This window comes from Hyla sarda, chromosome 1 (assembly GCF_029499605.1).
Source record: "Hyla sarda isolate aHylSar1 chromosome 1, aHylSar1.hap1, whole genome shotgun sequence".
Classification (NCBI taxonomy): domain Eukaryota; kingdom Metazoa; phylum Chordata; class Amphibia; order Anura; family Hylidae; genus Hyla; species Hyla sarda.
The window spans coordinates 6960860-6980238 of record NC_079189.1 but is presented as its reverse complement, the minus strand read 5'-3'; the positions used below and the strand labels follow the sequence as shown (position 1 = coordinate 6980238).

At 44.6% G+C, this 19379-nt stretch overlaps 1 protein-coding gene across 11 annotated transcripts in view; it reads right to left on the bottom strand.

The window, feature by feature from the left end:
• Positions 1-14086: 14086 nt before the first annotated feature.
• LOC130294358 (tachylectin-2-like) overlaps positions 14087-19379 on the bottom strand; it is a 109018-nt gene continuing 103725 nt past the window's right edge. For all 11 annotated transcript variants that reach the window (XM_056544885.1, XM_056544257.1, XM_056544163.1 and 8 more), the window contains 2 exons: positions 16236-16416; positions 14087-14392 (listed from right to left, as the gene is read on the bottom strand). In XM_056544885.1, the coding sequence (XP_056400860.1) occupies positions 14189-14392; positions 16236-16416 (385 nt within the window). In that variant the 3' untranslated portion in view covers positions 14087-14188. The remainder of the gene's footprint in view (positions 14393-16235; positions 16417-19379) is intronic.

Genomic DNA, 19379 nt, shown 5'->3' with positions numbered 1-19379 from the left:
ACCTCTGTCTTCTGTACGCGCCTCTCACACACCTTGATTGTCCATGTGTGGTAACCGTACTGGCTATGTGCATGTATTAACAGAAGTATTGGATGTGCTTTTATTATTCATAGAGGTATTTTGATTGTGTGCCTCTATAGCAACTTAATGTCCATCTGTTAATGGCAAATTATGTCACAGTCTTTTAGATATTTGCACATAGAACAATGCATATTGCACATTATGATCATGTCTATTTGAATTATTGCACACACTTATTGCACATATTCCTTATTACACATAGCACTTATTGCACTTATCTCTTTTTCGGCTTAAGTAGTTGGTGCTTCTAGTTTCTTTTGGATGGGAGCCTCTTTATAGGTAATTGCCAGTCCGACGCGTTTCCTCTTACGATTCTTCCGGGACTTGTTTTCGGCTTTTTTTACTCCTCCTGTATCCTTTTTAGATGCGGCACTGATGACGGCCATACTTCAAATGACTTCCCGCCGTGTTTTTATATCTGTAACTCCTCCTACTCCATAGTCACATGTTTTCCTCAGGTCCAATCATAATCTCTTACGTCAGGGCTTTTCCTTCAGTATCTTTTACGATCTGGTTGGATCACCTGGGTGTTTTCGGGTGGGGAGTGTACACTATGCGCTCAGGTATGCTTTCCAGCCCTCGTTCTGAGCTCCGGTCTCCATCAATCAGGTAGGTGGCTTGCGTTTCATTCATTTTAACCCTTTATCATCTGGGATTTTCATTTGTTCTTGTGCATTCTTTTCTATTTATTGAAAATTTCTATTTTATAACACAAATATTTGATATTATCATCGTTTGCTTGATTAATTCTTGTGTTAATTCTTGTGTTATTTTTTTATGTTGGTTTATCTCGGGGTAGTTTATTTTGGGTTATAGTAATTGTTGTTCATCTTTTTGCAGTGAGTTACAGGCTGATGTTATGTTTGTTTTTGTTTTATTTAATTTTCTTGTACAGTAGGGCCGGCATGTTATTATTTACTTTTTTTCATTCAATAAAGCAGGCATATGATATAAAATCATTTAGTCCTCCCGGTTTTACAGTCTCCAGTGTATATGTCCAGAATGCCTCTCTCTGTAGTAGGCTCCTGTCCCAGTCTCCTCCTCTTGGTGGGGGAGGTATCACTTCTATCACCTGCACTTTTAAACTTTTAATGTCACTTTCGTGTTTGAGTGCAAAGTGATTTGCAACTGGAGTGTCCCTCATATGGATTATATCTCCCACATGCTCCTGTAGCCGTTTCTTAAGGGCTCTTAACGTTTTCCCCACATAATTTACTGGACACGAGCACGTTAGGAGATATACAACGCCTTTTGTTTCACAGTTCGCGAATTGTTGCATTTTATATTGTTTGCCTGTTACACTGCTTGTGAACTCACTGCTTTTATGTACATATTGGCACATTGTGCATTTACTGCACGGGAAGGTTCCTTTTGGTTTTTCTGTAAACCATCCTTTTTTTCTGTTCAGGTTCAAAGTTGCTCCTTATTAGTTTGTCCTTTAGATTTTGTCCACGTTTGTATGTTATTTGTGGGGTACGAGGAATTATACTTTCCAGGGTTTTATCCATCCTTAATATTCCCCAGTATTTGTTTAGGATCTCCCGTACTTCATTGGCTTTTTCATCAAAGACTCCAATAACTCTTGTTACATCGTTGGAGTCCTGCTTTACTTTTGGGGTTAGTAGATGGGATCTATTGGATGTTAAAGCTCTGTGGTACGCTTTCTTCAGAACTTTATTCGGGTATCCCCTACTCCTTAGTCTTACCCGTAACTCCCTTGCTTTAGTCTCAAAGTCTTCCAGTGAAGAACAATTCCTTCGTATCCGAAGATATTGTCCCGTTGGTATTCCCTGCTTCAGTGGGCGTGGATGGCAACTGTCCCACTGAAGCAGGGAATTAGTAGCTGTCTCTTTTCTATACACTGTAGTTTGTATGTGACTGTCAGGTGTGATCCATATTTTTAGGTCCAAGAATGCAATATGATCCTTACTTATACAACTGGTAAATTTTAACCCCAAGTTATTTCTATTTAGTATTTCCACGAACCTTAAGAACTTCTCCTCAGTGGACGACCAAATTATGAGAATATCGTCTATGAACCTTAGCCATAAACTTACATGACTGGTCCTCACTGAATACCTGTTGGTCCTCCCACCAGCCGAGGTACAGGTTTGCGAAACTGGGGGCGCAGGGGCTCCCCATCGCTGTACCTCGGCTTTGGTGGAAGGACTCCCCCTCAAACAGGAAATAATTCCTGGTGAGAACAAATCTCAATAGTTTTATTACCAGTGTGTTATGCGATGTATATTGAATGCCTCTGGAGCTTAGGAAGTATTGTACTGCCTCCAAACCCTTGTTGTGGGGGATGGAGGAGTACAACGCCTCCACATCAAGGGATGCTAGTATCAATCCCTCCTCCAATCTTAGGTCTTCCAATTTTTGTAGTACATCTGTCGTATCACGAACAAATGATGGTAGGGCATATACGAAGGGGCGCAGTATGCAGTCCACATACTGACTCACCCCTTCTGTTAGATTGCCGATACCCGACACAATGGGCCTCCCTCTTAAAGGGGGATGGTCCTTGTGTATCTTTGGTACTGAATAAAAGCATGCCATTCTGGGGGTTTTTGGCTTCATATATTCGTATTCTGTTTTACTTAGTAGGTTGCAACTTCTACCTTCATCCAGGATAGTCATATATATATATAGCTATAGTTCGGACATTTAGGCATGCGGCAATACCACATGGTTTTTAATTTTTTTTATTTTTTGCAATTTATAGCCACCCTAGGGGACTAGAACATTGCACACACTGATTTCCTACACCATCACTGCTATGCAATAGCATGGCATTGATCAGTGTTTTCAGCGTTTGACTGCTCCTGCCTGGGTCTCGGGCACGTAGCAGTCATTAGGCAATCTGACAGCAAGGAGGCAGGAAGGGACCCTCCTTCTGTCCGTACAGCTTATTGGGACACCGCGGTGGTCCTGATCAGCCTAACTGAGCTGCCAGGAAGGTTTCACTTCAGACGAGGCGATCAACTTTGATCGCCGCGTCTGAAGGGTTAAAGGGGAATCCCAGTGAAAACAACTTGTTTTCAAATCAAATGGTGCCTGAAAGTTAAAGATTTGTAAATTACTTCTATTTAAAAATCGTAATCCTTCTAGTACTTGTTAGCTGCTGTATGCTACACAGGAAGTTGTGTTAGAATTGCCTTCCAGTCTGACCACAGTGCTTTCTGCAGACACCTCTGGCCATGAGGAACTGTCCAGAGCAGGAGAGGTTTGCTATGGGGATTTGTTCCTACTCTAGACAGGTCCTGACATGGACAGCAGGTGTCAGCAGAGAGCACTGTGGTCAGACAGAGAATATTCAAAAAGAAAAACTTCCTGTGGGGCATACAGTAGCTAAGTACTGGAAGGATTAGGTTATTTTATTTTTGATAGAAGTAATTTACAAATCAGCAAAATTTTCTGGCACCAGTTGATTTAAAATAAATCCCCAGCATCTGGGGTTTACGATGCTTTCTGCAAACCCCAGACATCCCCCTATGTGTATTTCATGGAGTAGAGGCTTCTTTCTGGCCACAATTGTGGAGACCGCAATGACTGACGTTCTGGAAGTTTCTTCCATCTATACACATGATTTTTGGATTTTGGCCAGAGTGACCATTGGGTTCTTGGTCACCTCTCTTACCTAGGCCCTTCTTCCTAATGAGTTTATACACAGATGTTCAGAAAATCTTGAAAGTTAAGAATTTGTCAAATTAAAAAAATTTACTTGTGAAACTGACTGAAAAATGTCCTGATTAAAATAATCCGATGAAAATGTAACGATCTCTTACATGTAAAGAGGTTGTCCAGTGTATAACTAAATATACTCTGCTCCTCCCACCATCAGTACACCCCTCGTCACTGTCTGATCATTAAGAGATGTGTCGGGGCCAATGGGTCCCCTCCCAGCTACAGTGACAATGCAACAGGGGGATCAGAAGCACTACAACCTCCAGCTGGCCTCTTGTGTGCAAAGAAGGACATACAAGGCGTTGGGACCCCCCAGAAATGCCCCTAATCATGCCCCAGCCACACACTCAGCCAAAGCCAAGCACATCAGCCTCCTTCACATATTCAATATTCTCCCACTGCAGCACATAACACACCGCACATGTGCGCCCAACACTATATTCATTGTTTATGGAGCAGGGTCGTCATGAAAAATGACTGCAGCACTGGTCCACTCCCTTTATTCTGGTGATCGATGGGGGTCTCAGCAGTCAGACACCCCGCTGATCACCTTTTTATCCCCTATTCTTTGGATAAGGGATCATTTCAAATGGTGGGAATACTTATTTAATAGGAATAATGTTATGCTGTGACCTGAGTTTAGGAGGACCTCCAATACTCGGGCAACAGACTGACCACAACGGCTATCATTACCACAACAGACCATATAAGTGATTACAGTGCAGTTGTGTCGGTGACGTCTTCTATTGGAGTTGTTCACTTACTGTTCTCCATCCAGCATAATGATGATTTAGAACCGGACAAACGTTTTAGGCTCCGCACTTTCCCAGTACCTATAGTGCCCGAAACAGTAATAATTTCCCTCTTTGTGTCCCACACTGTAGAGTGGGTAGATAAGTGGGTTGGAGAAGAGTAGGGAGGGCACTCCAGAAGGTATACAGGTTCCCTCAGATAGTTTCCCCCATTAGGTAGGTTTCCCCATGAAGGTAGATTCCACTGTAAATAGATGCACCCTGTAGGTAGACCCCTGGAAATAGTTGACCCGTGTAGGTAGCTGCCCCCTAGCTAAGATTAACAAAGAAAAAGAATAAGATCCATTCACTCCATCCCCTGCTGGTTCCAGCGCAGTCCACAGTATGGCCTCTCTCCTTCCTCCTCCACTCTGCAGGGACGTGATGACATCACTGATCTGCACCGGAGCACAGAGGAAGAGATGCTTGGCCTCTTGTGGCTGTAGGTGGCCACAATAAGTGACAGGGTGAGGAGCCAATGGCTCTTTTCTGTGTCAAACTTAAAACCGGCAAATTTACAGTTAAATGAAAGCAGGCAGGGGTGTAGCCCTGGTGCCTAAGGGGCTCCCAAAGCACATCTTCCCCATAAGAGACCAGTGTTATAAATGGCATATGGGGCCCTGTTGCAGATTTTCCATCAGGGCCCAGAAGCTACAAGCTATGCCTCTGGGCAGGGGTACCATCAGGATTTTTGGGCCCCCCTTACCAGATCTTTTCTTGCACAGTATCACAGTTTTTGTTTGTCCCATAACTATTACCATTAAAAGCTTTTAGCCTCTTCACGCCCGATCCCGGTCTATAACGCGGGGTCATGTCATAGCGGGTTGGTCCTGGCGGCTAATGAAAGCCGGGACCCTGTTGCACCGATCATTGTGCCGCGCACTATTAACCCTTTCGACTTCGCTGAGCAGCCGGCAGGACCACACGACTCCCCGTGAATGCATGTACGAACTAGGAGAACTAAGACGCCTAACTGGGTCACCTGATCCGTGCATGTATGTCCACTTGTGTATATCCATAGACCTGGGAAAATAGTGGCACAGATATTCTATACTAAAGGAGGGCTGGCACTGTATCACCACCCCCTTTTTATACACGAGTGTATGTTTTTTCTTTGCAGGAATTGACCTATCTGCAAAACTAAGTGGTTTGGTTTGTTGATATCCCATCTGTCCCTGAGGAGGTCACACACGCTGACCGAAACGCGTCGGACGTTGTGGGGATAACCATATACCTATGATATTATCTGACACTCTCTCTCATTTAACTGTATTGTCTAGTATAGGCGTCTTTCTCCATGGGGAGACAATATAAGTTCCACTCCATACTTACACTCACTGATGTGTGTTTATCTTTTTAATTGATGAGTATTAAAAGTTAAGTCTTATTCACTCCGCCCCCCCCTTGTAAACCTTTAGACTTTAGCTGTAACTCTTACAGATTTCTTCACTTTAAAGGGGCTCTCCGGTGCTTAAACATCTTATCCCCTATCCAAAGGATAGGGGATAAGATACCTGATCGCGGAAGTCCCGCCGATGGGGACCCCCGGGATCATCGTGTTCGCTCCGGGACTGATTACCGGCGACTACAGGGCAGGCGGCGTGTGATGTCACGCCTGCGCCAGCGTGTGACGTCACGCTCCGCCCCTCAATGCAAGCCTACGGGAGGGGGCGTGATAGCAATCACGCCCCCTCCCGTAGGGTTGCATTGCGGGGCGGAGTGTGACGTCACACGCTGGCGCAGGCGTGATGTCACATGCCGCCCACCCTGTAGTCGCCGGTAATCAGTCCCGGAGCGAACACGCTCCGGGGACTGATTACAAACGGGGTGCCGTGTGCATGATCCCGGGGGTCCCCAGCAGCAGGATAAGAAGTTTAAGCACCGGAGAACCCCTTTAAGCGACACAGTTTTCTTCACCTCCCCCTTTACTTTAACAGCGCCACAGTAAAGACAAATTTCAATAACACAGTCCCGTACAATCTTCCGGCACAAACTTGTTCGCAACTTCATGCGATTTTCTCTTGGACACAATTCAGACTGGGGGAGAGGCCTTGCTGTATATTGCATATGGCACACACCCGTATCCTGTTAACTGGTAGCTTTGTGGTTAAGGGGTTAAGACACACACCCGTATCCTGTTCGTGACGCAGTGTTTGGGGTGATCCACGGTGAATGATGGGACCACAGGGTGTAGGTGGATGGGGCATATGGTATTAACCCCAGGGGTAAGGTGTTATTAACCCCTAATGTTCGTGATGCCAGAGTGGTTTTTGTATATCGGAAACCACCCAAATGATATCTTCACTATCCCAATGGCTAGGCAGTGAAATGAGAGTCCACGACCAGGTTATGGTTTAACGGAGGCTTTAATGAGTTCAGACAGTTGCAAAGTCTCTACAGCTCGGCCAGAATCCCAGAGAGGTGTCCAGAAACACAGAAGGACCTCGCAGCTTGCTGGGACCAATTATACTTGTAATGGACTTTAGATAGCGACAGCAGACATAGACTTGACTTACTGGAAGTGGCAGTAGATTTGAGGCCTTCCAGGTAGCTGGACACTAGCACTGAGACATCTGGTCTTGACTGTACCCCAGTAGAAAGCAAAGAGAAAAAATGTAATGGCCGCCACCTTATAAAGGAGGGGCTGAGCCAAAAGCCCATAGGTCAAGCTGCGGGTCATGTGTTAAGCTGGTGACTCTCTGGGTAACATAAAAATAACACGTGACATCTCAAAGGTCCTTTAGACAATTAAATTAGTCCTCCAAAGGTCCTTTATACTGTCTATACATTAGCATACTGACTATATACCTATTACAATAAATAACATTGTACTAACAGCAGGGGAGACACGGCAGGAGGGCCCCCAGGTCACTGTGGGACTCAACCTGACAGGGCCTAAGTGTAGTACAGGACTATGTTCTGTACTGGGACATTACTATATTAAATAGAACTGGACCCAAGATGGACCCCTGTGGTACCCCATCAGTAACAGTCACCCAATCAGAATAAGGACCATTAATAACCACCCTCCGTTTCCTATCACTGAGCCAGTTACTTACCCACTTCCACACATTCTCCCCCAGCCCAATCCTTCTCATTTTATGCATCAACTATTTATGTGGCACCGTATCAAATGCTTTGGGAAAAATCCAGATATACGACATCCAGTGATTGCCCCTGGTCCAGTCTGGAGCTCACCTCCTCATAAAAGCTGATCAGGTGACAGGACCGATCCTTAATAAAGGCATGCGATATGGAGTCACATTTATTTTTATCAAGATATTCCAAAATAGCATCTCTTAGAAAACCCTCAAACAATTTACAAATGTGGTGTCCCGGTACCGTATTTCATACCGTACCTTGTGGTGAGGTCCCCAGAGTCCCTAGGAACAGTGGGGGTCCTCTTTTTTAGTTAACCCCTCGTCACCCTCAGCTAAAATTCATGTACATAAAAGTGTAAAGATGTATATTTAAGATTCCTACCTTGTTAGCTTCTCAGGACCTGCGGGTCATGTGACTTGGTTCACAGAACTCTATGGTTTGATAAAGGACCTTTGGTGGTTCTTATGTCACATGTTCACCCACAATGCCGTGTAACGGTGAGTGACAGTTGTTATGGACCAATCCAAAACGGCTCAGCCCCTGCCCATATAAGGGAGCTGCGGCCATGATTCTCTCTCTTGGGTTGCTGACATTGAACGAGATAGGACCTCCGCAACTTGCAAGTACGTTTACTTGGCCAAAGCCTTGCGGCCTCGGCCTATACCAAAGCTGTTGTACTACAACAATTCCCCGCTATTCTCCGCAAGATCACTGGACCTAAACGCACCCCCTAAATCCAGCAGATCTATGCTTCGGAATCTTTGAAAAGCTAAACTGAGCTTATCTGATCTTAACCAACTGTCAATCGCTGCTCAACTAGAAATAGACTTTGTTATCTGGACTGTTGTGATATTGCCTGCTACAGAAAATTCTCAGTAAAAGTTCCTGCAAGTTTTCAGTTAAACAGTGGTTGTGGACAATCCATTTATTACACACTCACCTATCGCTCTTGGGAAGGGTGGCGATAGGCCTAGCACCATTACAGTATTTAAACCTCACCCTGGCGTCACGAGTGAGGCTGGGTTCACACTACGTTTTGTCCCATACGGGAGCGCATACGGCAGGAGGGAGCTAAAACCTCGCGCTCCCGTATGTCACCGTATGCGCTCCCGTATGCCATTCACTTCAATGAGCCGACCGGAGTGAAACGTTCGGTCCGGTCGGCTCATTTTTGCGCCGTATGCGCTTTTACAACCGGACCTAAAACCGTGGTTGACCACAGTTCTAGGTCTGGGCAAAAAGTGCATACAGCGCAAAAATGAGCCGACCGGACCAAACGTTTCACTCCGGTCGGCTCATTGAAGTGGATGGCATACGGGAGCGCATACGGTGACATACGGGAGCGCGAGGTTTTAGCTCCCTCCTGCCGTATGCGCTCCCGTATGGGACAAAACGTAGTGTGAACCCAGCCTGACAAGGGTTAACAGCGCCCTTTATTATCCAGAACAGCAACACCCCAACTACCCTACATACCCCCACAAGGCTTTACCACAAAATACGCTACTACACATACAACGGAGGTTAAACTAACAGGCCTATAATTCCTGGGGTCACATTTTGACCCTTTTCTAAATATTGGTACCACATTTGCCATGTGCCAGTCCTGGGGAACAGTCCCTGTTACTATAGGGTCCCTGGATATTAAAAATAGAGGTCTGTCTATTAAATTACTTAATTCCTTTAGAACACAGAGGGGAATGCCATCTTGACCTGGTTATTTGTCTATTTTGATTTTTTGTAGGCAGCACTGTACTTCTTCCTGGGTTAGACAGGTGACCTGTACTTTTTCCTGGGTTAGACAGGTGACCTGTACTTTTTCCTGGGTTAGACAGGTGACCTGTACTTTTTCCTGGGTTAGACAGGTGACGTGTACTGGGGAGTACTTATCTCGCTGTATTTCACCTGGCATTTCATTTTTCTTGGTGAATACAGTGGAGAAGAATTTGTTTAATATATTTGCTTTTTTCTGATCCCCCTTTATAATATTTTCTTTATCGTTTTTTAAAGGGCCAACACTTTCATTTTTAACCTTTTTGCTATTTATATAGTTAAAGAACATTTTGGGGCTAGTTTTACCCTCTTTGGCAACGAGTCTTTCTTTCTGTATTTTTGAGGCTTTTATTTGCTTTTCACATATTTTAAATTTTTCTCTATAGCTTTTTAATGCTTCTTCACTGTTGTCCTATTTTAGTAGTTTAAATGCTTTATTTTTGTCATTTATTGCCACCTTAACGTTCATATTCATCCATATTGGTTTTATTTTATTTCTGACCCATTTATTCCCATAAGGTATATACATCTTACAGTGAGAATTTAAGATATTTTTAAAGGGGTTGTGCGCTGCCCTGCCTTTCGGAGCTCCGCACGCAGCGTCCGGAAGTTCATTACTCCGAACGCTGTGTGCGGGCTTCCGTGTTCGCAGCCCCCTCGTGACGTCACGCCCGGCCCCCTCAACGAAAGTCTATGGGAAGGGGGCGTGACATCGTTCGCGCCCCCTTCCCATAGACTTTGGTAGAGGGGGCGGGCGTGACGTCACGAGGGGGCCGCGAACACGGAAGCCCGCACACAGCGTTCGGAGTAATGAACTTCCGGACGCTGTGTGCGGAGCTCCGAAAGGCAGGGCAGCGCACAACCCCTTTAAGTCTCCCATTTAGTGTCAGTATTCTTGTTTTTGAGGACATTATCCCATTTTATATTGTTAAGGGCTTCTCTGAGTTGATCGAACTTTGCCTTCCTAAAGTTCAATGTTTTTGTGGCCCCTCGAGAGATTCCCTTATTGAAGAACAAGTTATAATGTATTATATTATGGTCACTATTTCCTAGGTGTCCTTCTACCTGCACATTAGTTATTCTGTCAGGTCTGTTGGTTAAGTCTAGTAGGGCGCCCCCTCTGGTCGGGTCTGTTGGTTAATATTAAGTCTAGTAGGGCGCCCCCTCTGGTCAGGTCTGTTGGTTAATATTAAGTCTAGTAGGGCGCCCCCTCTGGTCAGGTCGGTTGGTTAATATTAAGTCTAGTAGGGCACCCCCTCTGGTCGGGCCCTGCACCATTTGGGACTGATAATTGTCTTTAGTTATAGTCAGAAACCTGTTTCCTTTATGAGATTCACAGGTCTCAGTCTCCAGTTTATATCAGGATAAAGTCTCCCATTATAATCACCTCATTCTGATTTGCTGCCTTGTTTATTTGCCTCGGTAATTGATCTTCTGGCTCTTCCATTATGTTTGGTGGCTTATAGCTGTGATGTCCCAGTACGGGATGTGGCCACGTACTGTCAGGCAGAGTCCCTGCATGTCCCCAGGGCTCTCCTGCAGAAAACCCCATTGTCTATATAAGTTGTACATTATAAGTGCTTTAAGTGTTTGTATCACATGATTGTTACCCAGGAGGCTCCAGTGACCAGGTGACCCACCCTAGTGACCTATGGGCTTCTTGCACAGCCCCCTATATAACCAGGGGAGGAGCTGCAATCTCTCTATTAGCTCATTGCTACTTCTGCTGAGGTCCAGAACATTGGAGGCCTCAAGCCTAAAGTCCTGCAGCCACAAGTCGGTCATCAGTAAGTCAAGTCATCTTATTGTCAGTCACCATCTCTGTCAAGTCAAGTCCATCTGTTGTCACCGTGGCCTGCACTAAAGTCAGTCTAACTACTGCAAGTCTGCGAGGTCCCCGTGTCACTGGTCACCTCCCTGGGATATTTGGCTGTACTGCAGAGACTATATCACCTGTCTTGCCTCAGTAAAGCTGCTGTTAACCTTAATCTGGTGTTGGTGTCTTCATTGTCCCTGCTTAACCCAGGATCAGCGGTATTACCTTCGGGTGGTTAACGCTAAACTACACCCTGGCGTCACGACAGGTAGGGGGTTAATACCATCAGCCCCTAGGGCCATAACATCTACCCTGCACCTCACACCCTGACTCCACATAGAAAACGCCTATCAGAATTTTTTTTTAATAATCTCCATTCTCCAGCCCTGAGTGGCTGAAGGGTGACAAGTGTCATCTTACCAGCTATACACAGGATTGTGGGTGCAGACAGTTAACCCCTTACACTACGTTTAAGGACAATGTAGGCAACAAATAAAACACCAAAATACATTTTCATCACAAGAGCAAGACTTGTAAAGACAAAACCTGTGTATAAGAGTAGTGCAGTTGCCCATAGCAACCAGATTGCTTTTATTTTTTAAATACGCTCTGAAAAATGACAGAAGCAATCTGATTGGTCGCTAAGGTCAACTGCCCCACTCTACACAGGTTTTGATAAATCTTCGCTATAGATCTGAGACCTTTGATGCAACAGTCACCCGAACAGTATTCATGAGAGCACAAGATGATCCTGCTCTGGGACATCACACCCATCTTATGCAGTGGTCCAGGACTGAAGAACAGGTTATAAGCTGCAAAGGGCCATATTGGTGGTCACCCAACTTTTCCAGGTAAAGATCAGGGTGCAGGGGATTTGATTATTTTTTTATTATGTTGACATCACTTAGAATACAGAGTGTTGCATTCATTTTTCATGGAGAGACCCTGCTGAGTGTGTGGCTGGGGCATGCTTGGGCGTTATTAGGGTCATGGCTGGGGTCAAAACGCCTCGTATGTCCCTCTTTGCGTTCAAGGAATGTTGGGAGGTAGGTTTAGGTGATGTGTTTGTGGTTACCCTGGGGCCAGCTGGAGGTTGTAGTGCTTCTGATCCCCTGTTGCATTGTCACTGTAGCAGGGAGGGGACCCATTGGCCCTGAAAGGTCTCTTAATGAGCAGACAGTGACGAGGGGTGTACTGATGGTGGGAGGAGCATATTTAGTTATACACTGGACAACCTCTTCAGATGTAAGCGATGATCATATTTTCAGTCATTGCGGCCTCCACAATCGTGGCTTTATGTCAGTGGCCAGAAAGAAGCCTCTACTCAAACTCAAATTATCCGGGGGCCACTGGAGGTAGCAGCTGGGTGAGGCTGGGCCGCATGCGCCCCTTATCCACCAGCAGTAGCACCCCCCTACCTCATGTGGTAATAGTATGAGCTGACGGATGATGGGGGTGCTACTTCATTAGGTAGGATTGTCATTCCCCCCCCCCCCCACCGACACACACACACACACACACACACACACACACACTTACCTGTCCTGCGCTTCTCTCTGACGGCCTGACGAGTGACGTCCTCCTGTGCAGGTCTGCAGAGGGACGACGTCACTTGCGCGACGCCCATCATCAGGCTCGGGCCGGCCGGCCAACTGGAGACGTGGAGGAGGGCGGGGTAAGTGAAGCCTTCCGGCATTTAGCGCTGCTTGCCCGACTTGGGGCTAAATGCCTGAAGTAGTTACCTGCCCGGCAATGCATGTCCCGGGTGTCAGGCAATACAAATTACATATACCTGGTGAGGGCCACAAACTTTCATTCCGCGAGTCGCAAATGGCCCGTGGGTTGGGAGTCTGAGACCCCTGCTCTACTCCATGAAATACACATAGGAGATGTCTGGGGTTTGCAAAGAACATCTTAAGAACTGACTGAGAAAGATTCTCTGGTCTGATAGAACCCAAGATTGAGTTTTCTGGACTCCATTCTAAGCATCATGGGAACATTTATCATCGTTTGCTTTGGTAAGAGAGTTCTGTAGGCTTTAGTTTTGGTTATGTGTGTCATCTTTATCATACTATCACAGGGGGTTGATAAATTTGGCTCACATAAGCAAAAACCATTAAAATCACTTTGGAAGACCATTTTCTTAATGACATGCTGGGAGTTGTAGAAATGTTGCATGGGCGGGAGATGTGCGGGCGGCAGACAAGTTTGTCACCCTCCTGTACACCTCCTACCCGTTCATCCCACCGTTCCTGTGAAAATGAAAGTAAAAAAAGTCACACAAAAAGTCTCACGTGCGACCTTTTGTTTGACTTTTTGAAAATGCTGTCAGTCAAGTTTGTAAGACAGGTCTGACCTTGCTTACACTTACGACTTTTTGAAGGGATTTTGCGACTTATTTGCTTACGTGCGACTTTCACAATGATAAATCCTGGTCCGCTGCAAAGTAAAAACTGAAAATTGCTTAAGTAGGGCAGATTGGTATTTTGCTTACCCACAAAAGTAGCACAGAAAATGGCTTTGACGCACGTGCGACTTTTGTAAGACAAAAACAGCTGCTTAAATCCCTTGATAAATCTCCCTCCATATCTGGAGGAAACCAGGCACTGCCCATCACCAGAGACAAGGCTTAAGGACAACCCTGAATGTCCTTGAGTGGCCGCACCAAAGCCTAAACACAATGGAACATCTCTGGAGAGACCTCAAAATGGCTTCACTGACCGCCCCCATCTAACCGGACTTTTTAGACTCTCCATACCAGCAGGTGTTTGGGGGGTGTAAACAGGCAGAACCTGACAAGCAAAAAAGAAAACCAGACCCGACAGTATTTATTGCTCATTTTAAGGTTTATTGGAAATCCTTCAGACACGTGAAGCAGCAGCAACTGATCAGAACTAATTTTCTTTAAGTGAAATTGTGGATTCCTCCTGGGTCATGTGACCTACTTATTATAATCCTCTTGGGTAACGATCAGGTGGTAATGTGAGACCCCTCTCCACATCCCCTGAACTTCAACCTCAGCACCAAACAGGGTCCGAGCTTTTGCCTTGTACGGGACATTTATTTCCCCCTTTATCACTGAGGCCACCATCCGAATAGCTTTATGGGGCTCCAGCTCTATGTTTGTGCTCGATGAGAAGGAAATCTGTAAAAGACAAAGAACGAACATGAGTGGCCATGTGTGATATCAGTAGGATGGACAAATTCAGAACTGTCCAGTATCCTATATATTTTGCATCTCTCTTCGCAGTGAACATACCCTCTGATCATTCCTATTCCCCAGCCTTACTACCTGTAAACAGAAGGTTCAATTACCCCTGGGTTAAGACCAGTGATGTGGATGGGGGAAACTTCATAACTTAAAAGGAACAGTAATGACTCAGATAAGGCAGCAGGAACACTCTGCCCCCATAGTTTGTCAGAACAGGCTCACTGCTGCCTTATCTAATAAGTCTTAAATCTACGTTTTGATTAAAATGTGAGAGACTACTTCATCTGTTGCTGATTAAAAGGCCAAGGCTGTATAGTTGGGACAGAGTGCTGGTCAGAAAAAGTAAAATATGGGGATAGAAAAACACAAAAAATTAGAAATATGGAGACCGTTTACATCTCCTTAATTTTTTCACCTAGCCACCACCCTTCTACACCCCACTCAGCCCAGGCCTAATCTAATCCATAGGAAACTGCAAAACAGTTTCCTGGCAGTCGAAGACTGGCAGCCCATGTTGCTGTGTGGCAGCCATTGTGGCCATGGCACCAAGTCTGTGGGGTGGCGGAGCCAGAGCCAGGAACTAGGTTCAGCAGTATTGGGGCTGCATGGGTTCTAGTGTAGTGGTCCCTTTTAGGGCTATGCCATTTAATGTTAGGGACACTAGGGACCTCCCCTTCCCAGATGTCTGTGGCGAGTGGGCTTGCACAGTCTAATCATAATGTACACCAAGGATCTGTTTAAGAATTCTGCTGAGAAGCGCAGGGTCTTCATACTAGATGTGGATGTGCTGCTTTTTTTCTACATTTGTCACAACCTGTTCCCTATAAAATTTGCCTTCAAATTTGAAAAGATGAAGATCAAAACTTGTTTAGAGGCACTGCAGGGCAGTTACCCATAGCAACCAGATCACTAATTAAAAAAAAATCTGATTGGTCGCTATGGGAACCACTGTTCATCTGAACAAGTTTTGATAAATCTCCCCCAAAGAAAGGGCAGGAAAAAAAAATAAAAAATAAAAAAAAAAAGATATTTTGTACATGGGCCCCATAGAAGTATTCTAGGACCCTTCAGGGTTTCAGGCTCGGCCTAGTGTAACATTGTTTTTATGTCAGGAAAGCTAAAATCCACAGCCTGCAGTTAGGGGGCGTCACTGCCTCCAAGCTGCATGAAAGAAGAGACTGGTGAGACCTGCTGAGCCGAACTTCATACCTTCTATTCAAGGTACCATGACGTGTGAAGACCCTCTAGTAGAGTCCAGCCCTTCATGGCAGTGTAAGGATGTATTCACACGGGCAGAATTTCCGCCTGAAATGGAAGCTACTATGGAATTCCACACTTTTGAATTTCCACATGCAGAATTTTTGCACCAAATCCACACAATCCAAAAACCACTCAGGCAGAATTGGTGTGTAAATTCCGCCTATGTGACTAGACCCCAAGGCTATGTTCATAGGGCAGAATTTCTGCATTGATTTCCGCAGGTGTTTATAGCCTTATCTTCAATGGGATTCCGCAGTCCCATTCACACGGCAGAATGTTTTTTTTTTCTCTGCTACATGCAGATTTGGTGCGAAATTCATGCACATTTTTTAATTTTTTTTTGTAATGAATAAAAAGCACTTTACATGCAATGTGTATTGATGTGGAAATTCCAAGTTATTGTGACTGCAGAATTCACGTATCTATGGAATTTCTGCCTTCTGAACAAAGCCTAAATGGCAGAAGACACTTTGATAGACCCTACACCCCAGTGTAAACAGAGTGACCTCTGACCTACCTGAGTCTCATTGGTCTTTGTGAAGTTCCATTTGTGGGTGGTGCTCATGTTCACTGTAACCTTCCCAGATATTTCGGCAATAACAGGGATTCCTCCCTCAAAAGACATTTCAGTTCCTGCTTGAAAAGTGAATCCGTGTTCATGGGAAAAACTGCTGGACTCCTTTATAGTTTTGTTGAACCTGAAAAAACATTGTTCTGATTTATGGCACCAGATAGAACAATTATGGCAATTAAAAGGGGAGGATAAAAAAAAACAAAAAAGGAACAATCCCTGCATCCTCAAGGGGTTAAATAAGCTTGTAAACTACTGGGTCACATCTTGTTTTTTCTATTCATTTTGTACAAACTCTCAAATTGCCTCCTGACTAATTCAAATAGTCAAATACTGCCGCACGATACCTCGAGGGGGGGGGGTGCCCCCATTATGTTCTGCAGCACGGGAGTGTACTGCAGACTGCCTATGTTCCCACAGCACAATGACCTAGCAGAGGAAGAGGCAGTGTAGAGCCGGTGTGCAGTTCTGCACCTCACACCGGAGAGAGAAGTTGAAAGCCACGCCCTCATTTTAGGCCACACACCCCAGAAGTTAAATCGGCAGGAAATTCCCTTAGCTGAAAAGGGCATTTTTGGCCGATAATTTTTGGCAGCCGATGTTTCGGTGCATCCCTACTTATAATAATAGACCACTAGGGGTCCCTATACCATCCAGAATATAATCCTGTCCGGCTGCAGCATTATCTTGGTCTCAGCTGAACCACAGGCATGGACCAAGTCCAGGAAATCAGGGAGGATCCTGCACTCCTCTGTGCTCACTCCTGTCCTATCAGACTGCAGGATGAAAACAGAGGAGGGGGGGGGGGGGTTACAGAGCAGCCTGCAGTGATTGGATGTAGAGATGCAGCACAGTGTGAAGAGACAGATAGGCCTTCTCCAGAGAACTTGTCATCTATGACCCAACCTCCACTCCTGAGCTAAAGTCATAATCCCAGACTGCGCACAGGACATAAATACACGTCATGTATAGTAAAGAGGTTATCTGAAGACTCAGGGGGACATTTCCTAATCTAGTCTATTCTGGGTATGTATATAGACCAGCGTATGTGGTCTTCTCCTGTCTATTGTGCTCCTAATTTATCAAAGGTCTCACAGCCCTTGATAAATTCTGTGCTCAGACTTCAGGGTCTACAGCTTAATCTGCATTTAGACCTGCTCCAACATGGTCTGACATTTCAGCGTATTTTGGGCAAATGCGACTTGTCGCACAAAAGTCGCACTTGATAAATTCAGCACCAATGCATTTTTCCGTCTAAAATAGACTAGCATGCATCATGTTCTAAAAATCCTCTAGGGCAAAAGTCGCAGAAAAGTCGCACATATTTAGACTGCGACTTTCTGTGAGACAAATTTAGACAGGAAAAAACAGTCTAAATCCTTTGATAAATCTCCCCCTCAGTCTCTATAAAGAAAATGTATATGCCCTGATCATAGTAAGGACATCTACAGAAGGCCTCCATTTCATAGATTTGGACCCATAAGGAAGAAGGGGCATGGCATGAGATCAGGCTGAGGGGGAAGGAGATCAAGACTAAAGTTCTGCCAACAGGTAGACTCTACATTATAAGTCAACATTGGAAGGATTTCTACACATCCATGAGAAGCTACAAAGTGTGAGCAGTGACTGGTCATCTATATACCACCAAGGCTCTAACTCTTATACATGTACAGTGATCCCTCAACTTATAATGATCTTTTTCTGGACCATTGTAGCTTGAAACCAGACAACATACAATGTACAGTCTAGATCTACAAAATGTGGCAATGGTTGGAAGAACTGACCAACCAGAATGGACATTTCACTGGTATAACCCCTGTATTACTGAAGTGCATGCACTGACTGGTGTCTGGTAGCGCCCCCTACAGTACAGGGAGGTATTATATGTTCTGTACTCTTTACCTGTGCCAGTTAGCTGCTCCTTTGGACACCAGGTAAGGGCGGCTCCATGTTACTTTATTTTTTAGGACCCTGTATGTCCTGTACAAGACCCTAACAAGAAGCTCCTGTCCTTTACATAGACAGTAATTTACAGCTTGAAGCAGATCTTTCTTATACATGTAATTACTTGCTTTATCTGCAATATTTATCTACTTATTTTTCTTAAATCTTTATATTTACGCATTTTTTGGATTACATTTTGGGGGCTTCAGAACCAATTACCAGGTTTCATTAGACTTCTGGTCTCAACATACTATAGTCCCCCTGGAACCGATTAATATTGTAATTGAGGGACCACTGTATAGAACTTTACTTACATAAGACCAGTGGAGAGTGCAGTACATGGCCACCACCCTCATGGTGTCATGATAGGTGGTTAGATAATGTCCGAGTGCCCAACCCTAACCTGGCACTGGGGTAACTGTTCTGACAACATTGTTATTTTCTCTATACTCTGGGTATAAAGTGGTTCTTGTTTCCCTTTTGGGTTTCATAGTCCATCAAGCAATATTAACCCCTTCAGGACCCAGCCCATTTTGGCCTTAAGGACCGGAGCGTTTTTTGCACATCTGACCACTGTCACTTTAAACATTAATAACTCTGGAATGCTTTTAGTTATCATTCTGATTCCGAGATTGTTTTTTCGTGACATATTCTCCTTTAACATAGTGGTAACATTTTGTGGTATCTTGCATCCTTTCTTGGTGAAAAATCCGTAAATTTGATGAAAAATTTGAAAATTTAGCATTTTTCTAACTTTGAAGCTCTCTGCTTGTAAGGAAAATGGATATTACGAATACATTTTTTTTTGGTTCACATATACAATATGTCTACTTTATGTTTGCATCATAAAATTGACGTGTTTTTACTTTTGGAAGACACCAGAGGGCTTCAACGGTCAGCAGCAATTTTCCGATTTTTCACAAAATTTTCAAACTCACTATTTTTCAGGGACCAGTTCAGGTTTGAAGTGGATTTGAAGGGTCTTCATATTAGAAATACCCCATAAATGACCCCATTATAAAAACTACACCCCCCAAAGTATTCAAAATGACATTCAGTCAGCGTTTTAACCCTTTAGGTGTTTCACACGAATAGCAGCAAAGTGAAGGAGAAAATTCACAATCTTCATTTTTTACACTCACATGT